At 38.8% G+C, this 8,903-nt stretch overlaps 1 protein-coding gene across 1 annotated transcript; it reads left to right on the top strand.

The window, feature by feature from the left end:
• The first annotated feature begins 3,612 nt into the window (after positions 1-3,612).
• On the top strand, positions 3,613-5,580 carry psmb11a (proteasome 20S subunit beta 11a). The gene is given in 2 exon segments (XM_036597173.1): positions 3,613-4,000; positions 4,003-5,580. Coding segments are annotated over 2 exon segments (1,188 nt in total). The 3' UTR covers positions 4,803-5,580.
• The last annotated feature ends 3,323 nt before the right edge of the window (positions 5,581-8,903 follow it).

Below are 8,903 nucleotides of genomic sequence, written 5' to 3' on the forward strand. Positions count from 1 at the left end.
GGCTCTATGTTAGGCATATTATGCACTGTTTGGGTTTAGAGGACGTTATGTGAATATCACACTAGTGCACTACATAGGGAGTATGGAGCCATTTGAGATTCAGCCTAAATCGTTCCCTCTTTATAGGTCCCATATTCTACACTTTTTTCATTTTTTATTTTTCCCTGAGGTCCGCTAATTAAGTGTGTGCAGGTTTATGTCTCCAAAACAGGCCTCATTTAAATAAAACAAACAAATGTGCACAATTTTCCACTTTACACAGATGTAGTTGACTAGCCATGTTTCTAGTCCAAATTTTGCTTATTTAGTTTAGCGCTGAAGCTATAAGGCTAACATAGCTAACAAACACTAGAAGCCAATAGTCACCCAAATCTTTTCCGCAAATCTCACAACCCACACAAAACGCATCTGGGACTTCGTTGAGGTTGTACAGACTTGCTGATGTGGTTTGGACACAGTAGGGCTTACCGTGAAGTATACAAATGAATGAAACTTCACTGTGTAGCACACATTTTAGACAATCAGTTTTATGTTGAATACTGACACCTCTTTGCGCATTCGTTACACAAGCATATGGACGCTAAACTACATTCACATTTTTTGCTGATTTTACAAGACGCATATCTTCAAAATGAAATATTCAAGATTAAGAAACAACAAAAAAATTCCAAATACACAAAAAAGTGACTGTGCTGGACTGAGCTTCCACGGGTACAGCTACAGAGCCAGTCAGTCTAACTTGTTCCCATCACAGGGCCCAAATCTGCTGAAGCTAGAAACAATTACCTTGTTTAATCACACTTACCCTGGCCTAATTATACTCATTCCGCCACTTTGACGTGGTGAGCAGGCACTCATGAATAGAATTAAAAAGCATGGTTCAAATCCATTATGCTGTCCAAGGGTGGATTAACTTGGTCATGGGCCTCTGGGCTACGTTTATTTTGTAGGCCTCCTAAACCTAGTCCAATGTAACCACATCATCATGCACATCACAGGCAGTAGATGAGCAATAGACAAATAAAAGTACAGCAAATCCAAACACAACAGAGAAAGCAGATGGAATATCATAACATTTTATCAGCTGCAGCAATTAAAATACTTAATCTTTTAAATTAAATTTCAATTCAACACGCCAACCTCTTCCACAACACAGTGCTGTCTACTGCAAACCAACTAATAGGTCTGTGGTACCAGTCAAATCAGTAGGCCTATATGATGTAATCAGCCAAGCAGTAGGCCTAGGAAATGTTTACCTGAATCACAAATTTTTATTTTCCATAATAGTGTCCTATTGTATAGTGCTCAGGGGTTAAATAAGTATAAAGGTCATCAATGATAATATATAGGGGGCACGGTGGCGCCGTCACCTCACAGCAAAAAGGGCCTGGGTTCAGTTCCCCGGCTGGGCGACCAGGGGTCTTTCTGTGTGGGTTTCCTCGAGGTACTCCAGTTTCCTCCTACAGTCCAAAGACATGCAGTCAGGCCAACTGGACATGCTAAATTGCCCTTAGGTGTGAATATGTGTGTGCCTGTATATGTCTGTGTGTCTCCCCTGCAATGGACTGGTGACCATTCCAGGGTGTATCCTGCCTTCTGCCCAATAACCGCTGGGATAGGCTCCAGCACCCGCCCATGACCCAGAAGGGTAAGTGGTTTGTGTGTGTGTATAATAATATACATATCCTGAATTATGTAATAATATATAAACATATTTTGTGCTTCTGATGGTCCATAGACCTCTGAAGTCTGTGGTCATTATGTAGTTGGCAGCACAACCATATCAGGAGCATTGTGTCGAATCTGGTAAGCAAAAAGACTCCAAAGTTGATCAGTTTTTCCATATGTACATTTTCCCCGAATGTCATTGGATCCTCTGAATAACGAGGCTGGTAATAAGCTGAAATATAGATATTGCTACATGCAAGCTAGCACTGCTACACACTGAACTGACATCATTAGAATGGCCACCTCACTAAAATACCCCCCGCAAAACCAACAAGGTTTATCCAGTGTGATAGTTAAGTTGCTTTGGCAGTTTAAGTCTATAGTTTGAGTAGTTGGTGTTGGTATAAAACAGTGTTAAAGTGTCATTTCAGTGCACAGGAGTGTTAGCTTGCTTAGCAAGCATGTATGGAGCAATATTCACATTACAACTATTAAACAACCTCATAATTCAGACAATCCAGTGATACTTTGGGGTGGAAAATGTATGCAGGACAAAACCTATTGGCTTTTAATCATTTTTATTTATGGCGCAAAAGTGAGGACTTTCAAAAAATGCAGTAGACCTGCAGTGCCTAATATGCATGACGGCAACTACACAATGATGCACACCTTCATGGGGCTGAAAAACATTTAAACAGGAAAAAAGCAGTTTTTTCAAAAGCATGTGGACACCCCTCCTAATTATTGAGTTCAGGTCTTTCAGCCAGGAGGCAGTAGACCACACAAACTCCACGAGTGGGGCTGGCAAATACTGAAACACGCCGAGCGTAAAAATCATCTGTTGCATAACTCACTACAGAGTTCCAAACTGCCTCTGAAAGCAACATTAACACAAGAACTCTGCGTCCGGAACTCAATCAAATGGGTTTACATTCCTGAAACAGCTGCACACAGGCCTAAGCTCATTATGCACAATGGCAAGTGTCGGCTGGAGTGGTGTAAAGCAACGCCACCACTCTGGAGCTGTGCAAACACGTTCTCTGGAGTGATGAATCACGCTCTGGCAGTCTGAGGGACAATTTGGGGAAGGCCCATTTCTGATCCAGCATGAAGCAAGGTCAATAAAGAAATAGGTTGACGAGTTTAGTGCAGAGGAACTCCAGTGCTCTGCACAGAGCCCTCACTTCAACCCCACTAAACACCTTTGGGATGAATTAGAAGGCCGACTGCGAGCCAGGCTTTCTTGTCCAAAATCAGTGCCTGACCTAACAAATGCTTTTTTAAAATGAATTGGCACAAGTTCCCACAGACACACTCCATAATCTTGTGGAAAGCCTTCCCAGAGGAGTTGAGACTGGTATTGCCGCAAGGGTGGGCCAACTCAGTATTACTGCCCATGGTGTTGGAAAGAGATGTCCAGCAAGCTCGTATAGGTGAAATGCTCAGGTGTACACATACTTTTGGCCATTATGTGTACATCAACAGAGGGTGTTTTGTCTTCACAGTGGAAAATCACGCTCCAGGGACTACTGAGGCAGCATAGGCATGTTTACAACAGATGGAGAGATGGTTAAATTGTTCTTTTAGCCCAACGTATCCCTTTAAGTAGTCATTTATTTCATACCCATATGTTGAGGAAGATCTAGTGTCAGCATTTTTATGCTTTCAAGAGTTTGAAGAGTCGCTTCTGTGAGTTGCATCAGTCGCTGCCGCGCAAGCACAATATCAAATCTCACAAAGTAGGCATGTCTTATGTGTGTGGGTTTGTCAGTCTGTGGGTGCGGGTGTGTGTGTGTGTGTGTGTGTGTGTGTGTGCTCTCTTGTCTGTGGTATATAAATCCCCGTACAAAGAAGATTTGCTTTCTGTTTGTTTTATTGGTATTGATTTTGTCACAGCAAGACTTGCTGAGATTTAACCAACTGATAAGAGCTCTTTTTGTCAAAATGGCCCTGCAGGATGTCTGCGGATTTCAGGAGATTGCTCTGCGCCACCCGGCTTCACTCTCCATTTCTTCTGATGATACCACCCTGAGCGCTTACCCAGCAGGCAAGATGAAAACCACTTGGGGTCAACCGTTTGAGAAAGATGACGGAAGTCCACTTCAACTCCTTCTGCCACCTCAACGGAGCCTTGTTCGAAGTCGGGGCAGGCATTTCTCTTCATCCTTGACCACCATTCCATGCCCTTTCACCCTGTCCCATGGCACCACCACGTTAGGTTTCACTTTCCAGGGCGGCGTGATAGCGGCGGCTGACACCAGGGCTAGCTGTGCGGGTCTGGTCGCTTGCCCAGCCGCCGAGAAGATAATACCCATCCACTCGCACTTGGTGGTCCTACTTCAGGCAGTGGAGCAGACTGCATGCTGTGGGAGAGGATTTTGGCCAGGGAAATACGACTGTACCAACTCCGCCATGGCCGAAGACTCTCAGTCATGGGGGCTGCTAAGCTGCTTTCCTTCATGTTACATCCCTTCAAGGGCACTGAGGTGTGCGTGGCAGCTACGCTTTGTGGGTGGGATGGAGAGGATTCAAGGACAGAATGGGACAATAGTAGGAGGAAAGATGAAAGCACTTCTAGCCCTCTGCTAGAAGGTGAACCTAGTGCTGGCTCTAGCAGGGCAACATCAGGACTAGCCATTGCCATTGACTTAAGCACTTCAAAGACAGAAACTTCGGCTGCATCGCAACAAGCTGATGGGATCTCCAAGGAAGTCAGTGGGACCTCATCACAAGATGGCTCAGATCAAATCTTAACAGCTAGCCGCCAGTCAGGCCCCAGGGTGTGCTATGTGTGCAGCGATGGCCTACTGCTAAAAGGAGAATTAATTTCAGTCGGCTCAGGCTCTCCCTACGCCTACTCCATACTCGATGATGGCTGGAGGTGGTCAATGAGCGTAGAGGAGGCTGTGGCTCTAGCGAGGGAAGCGGTCTACAGGGCCACTCACAGGGATGCATACTCCGGGAACAACATAGACCTGTTCCACATCACTGAACGAGGATGGAGCCGCAGGCGCAGGGAGGACCTGAAGGACGAGTACCACAGGGAAAGGAGGAGGGAGAAGGAGATGATGCGGCAGCGGGAGGGAGAAAAAGAGAAGAGAGAGAACGTGCAGCAAATGAAGAGAGGAAACTGAGGGACTGAATAGTAACAGTAAAAATTCACAAGTGGTCTTGAGTTGATCATTGAAGTGGCTGTAAACATGTGGCTGATTTGCAAAATAATGACCGACAAAACTCTCAGCCAATCACTGCTTTGCAACTTTATCAAACTTTTTCCTTCATGTAAAGAAAAAACTCAGACAAAACTTGTTTTTACAACAAACCTGGAGTGAGAACGGTGCTGGCGGTAGTTAGAATTGTTAGCCTAAGAGGTGGTGAAAAGATGTTACTGAGCATCTGAAAGGTGGCGCTAGTTTAATTTAATTCTGGAAGCTGGACAAACCTTGTGGAAGATCACTTTAATGCTATTAACAGGAAGCTAATGCTCGTTCTAAGGTAAGCTAAACTTTATCTTGAGTTGTATTTGCTAACACTCGTTTTAATATGATGTGTAATAATGTTACAAAACAGTGGCAAGATCAGTTAGCTAGCCAGTTAGCCAGTTAGACAGTTAGTAAGCTTTGCTTAAAGTCAACTTGCAATCAAAATGTACTCATTCTACATTGTTAGTTCATATCCCTGCTCATGTTAAGCATGATTCACTGTATTATGTCATGTATAAGACAAAACTCTTCTTTTCTTGTAATCTTCCTTCAAAATGTATTGACTTTTGCCCACCTGTAAAGCCTCTTCTGAGTTTTGGCTACATCATTGTGTACTAGAGGGTGGGGAAAAATAATAGTATCCAATAATATCATTTTACCACCCGATACCGTGTTTTACTGTGAAATACGTCACATATGTCAGGAGAATGTGTTGAGTTTAACGAGACATGATAAAAGAAGGCCTTTGCTTTAGCTTAACTGCTCACAAATCTGCATTTAAACACATTCTATGCAAAGATACACATGAATGCATTCAGAGGTTTGAATGTTAAAATGTCTTGTGTACTATAGCTTCCTGTGCTTCAGGCACTTTATTTTAAAATAACACTTATTTTGTGTTGCATCATACATCAACTTTCACACCATAGCATAATTAGAAATCCAGTAATAAAGGAATAAAATAAGAATGAATGAAAGAAAAAAAAGGGTAAAAATTAACAGGAGGGACGTTTCAAATGAACTCCTTAGCACACAAGATGGTAGTTTTAGAAGTAAATACAGCAGTTTTGTTTTCAGTTTTTGCAAGAAACTTATACGTACATAAGATATGCATAAAAATCTGCTGTCTGGGGTTTACATTTCATCACTCAACAGTTATGACTGTAATATTTGTGATATTACAAAATAAAAGTACTAATACTATTAAACAAACTTGTTGAACGTTGAATAAATAAATAAATAAGAATAAATAAGAGTAATATCTCTCCACAAACATGAAATAAAGAAGCGGAAACAGCAGTTAATGGGAACATTTCTTCAGTAATATACTATATGGAACCTATGTAAATCTTTCAACTGTATTTCTTTGACCTTATTATGAACAAAAAATGTAATAGAAAATGTCCAAATCTTTTCAATGGGATGTCAGCATAAGAGATTCTCCAAAACATTTTTGCCCCAGGGAGTGTGTGCTTCATTTGGATAATATCTCATATTAATATCTCATAAGTATGATTTAGCATCTCATAATTATGCCTTAATATCTCATAAGTATGACTTAGCATCTCATAACTATGACTTAGCACCTCATAAGTATGACTTAGCATCTCATAAGTATGACTTAGCATCTCATAATTATGCCTTAATATCTCATAAGTATGACTTAGCATCTCATAATTATGACTTAGCATATCATAATTATGCCTGAATATCTCCTAAGTATGACTTATCATCTCATAAGAACGACTTAGCATCTCATAATTATGCCTTAATATATCATAAGTATGACTTAGCATCTCATAATTATGACTTAGCATCTCATAATTATGCCTTACTATCTCATAAGTATGACTTAGCATGTCATAATATGACTTAGCATCTCATATTTGCTATCTCATAAGTATGACTTAGCATCTCATAATTATGACTTAGCATCTCATAATTATGCCTTAATATCTCATAAGTATGACTTAGCATCTCATAATTATGACTTAGCATCTCATAATTATGCCTTAATATCTCATAAGTATGACTTGGCATCTCATAAGAATGACTTAGCATCTCATAAGAATGACTTAGCATCTCATAATTATGCCTTAATGTCTCATAAGTATAACTTAGCATATCATAATTATGACTTAGCATCTCATAATTATGCCTTACTATCTCATAAGTATGACTTAGCATATCATAATTATGACTTAGCATCTCATAATTATGCCTTACTATCTCATAAGTATGACTTAGAATCTCATAACTATGACTTAGCATATCATAATTATGCCTTAGAATCTCATAAGTATGACTTAGCATATCATAATTATGCCTTAATGTCTCATAAGTATGACTTAGAATCTCATAAGAATGACTTAGCATCTCATAATTATGCCTTACTATCTCATAAGTATGACTTAGCATATCATAATTATGACTTAGCATATCATAATTATGCCTTAATGTCTCATGAGTATGACTTAGCATCTCATAAGAATGACTTAGCATCTCATAATTATGCCTTACTATCTCATAAGTATGACTTAGCGTCTCATAATTATGACTTAGCATCTCATAATTATGCCTTAATATCTCATAAGTATGACTTGGCATCTCATAAGAATGACTTAGCATATCATAATTATGCCTTAATGTCTCATAAGTATAACTTAGCATCTCATAATTATGACTTAGCATCTCATAATTATGCCTTACTATCTCATAAGTATGACTTAGCATCTCATAATTATGCCTTAATATCTCATAAGTATGACTTAGAATCTCATAAGAATGACTTAGCATCTCATAATTATGCCTTACTATCTCATAAGTATGACTTAGAATCTCATAATTATGACTTAGCATCTCATAATTATGCCTTACTATCTCATAAGTATGACTTAGCATCTCATAAGTATGACTTAGCATCTCATAATTATGCCTGAATATCTCCTAAGTATGACTTATCATCTCATAAGAACGACTTAGCATCTCATAATTATGCCTTACTATCTCATAAGTATGACTTAGCATCTCATAATTATGACTTAGCATATCATAATTATGCCTTAATGTCTCATAAGTATGACTTATCATCTCATAAGAACGACTTAGCATCTCATAATTATGCCTTAATATCTCATAAGTATGACTTAGCATCTCATAATTATGACTTAGCATCTCATAATTATGCCTTAATGTCTCATAAGTATGACTTAGAATCTCATAATTATGACTTAGCATCTCATAATTATGCCTTACTATCTCAAAAGTATGACTTAGCATATCATAATTATGCCTTACTATCTCATAAGTATGACTTAGAATCTCATAATTATGACTTAGCATATCATAATTATGCCTTAATGTCTCATAAGTATGACTTAGCATCTCATAAGAATGACTTAGCATCTCATAATTATGCCTTACTATCTCATAAGTATGACTTAGCATCTCATAATTATGCCTTAATGTCTCATAAGTATGATTTAGAATCTCATAATTATGATTTAGCATCTCATAATTATGTCTTACTATCTCAAAAGTATGACTTAGCATCTCATAATTATGCCTTACTATCTCATAAGAATGACTTAGCATCTCATAATTATGACTTAGCATATCATAATTATGCCTTAATGTCTCATAAGTATGACTTAGCATCTCATAAGAATGACTTAGCATCTCATAATTATGGCTTACTATCTCATAAGTATGACTTAGCATCTCATAATTATGACTTAGCATTTCATAAGTATGACTTAGCATCTCATAATGATTTACTATCAAATAATTAGCTTAGCATCTCAATTATGACTTTGCATCTCATAATTGTGACTACCTATCTCATAATTCCAGATTCCATCTCATAATACGACGCGACATCTCATAATTATGAATTAGAATCTCATAATAATGACTGTAAGAATTATGAGAAAATTATGAGACACCAAGTCATTATTATGAGATGCTAAGTCATAATTATGAGACTGAATGTCTATCTCGATGTATTGTTGTTTCCAGCGGTGGCAGCTTCAA

The sequence above is a fragment of the Colossoma macropomum genome, unplaced genomic scaffold (assembly GCF_904425465.1).
Source record: "Colossoma macropomum unplaced genomic scaffold, Colossoma_macropomum, whole genome shotgun sequence".
Lineage (NCBI taxonomy): Eukaryota > Metazoa > Chordata > Actinopteri > Characiformes > Serrasalmidae > Colossoma > Colossoma macropomum.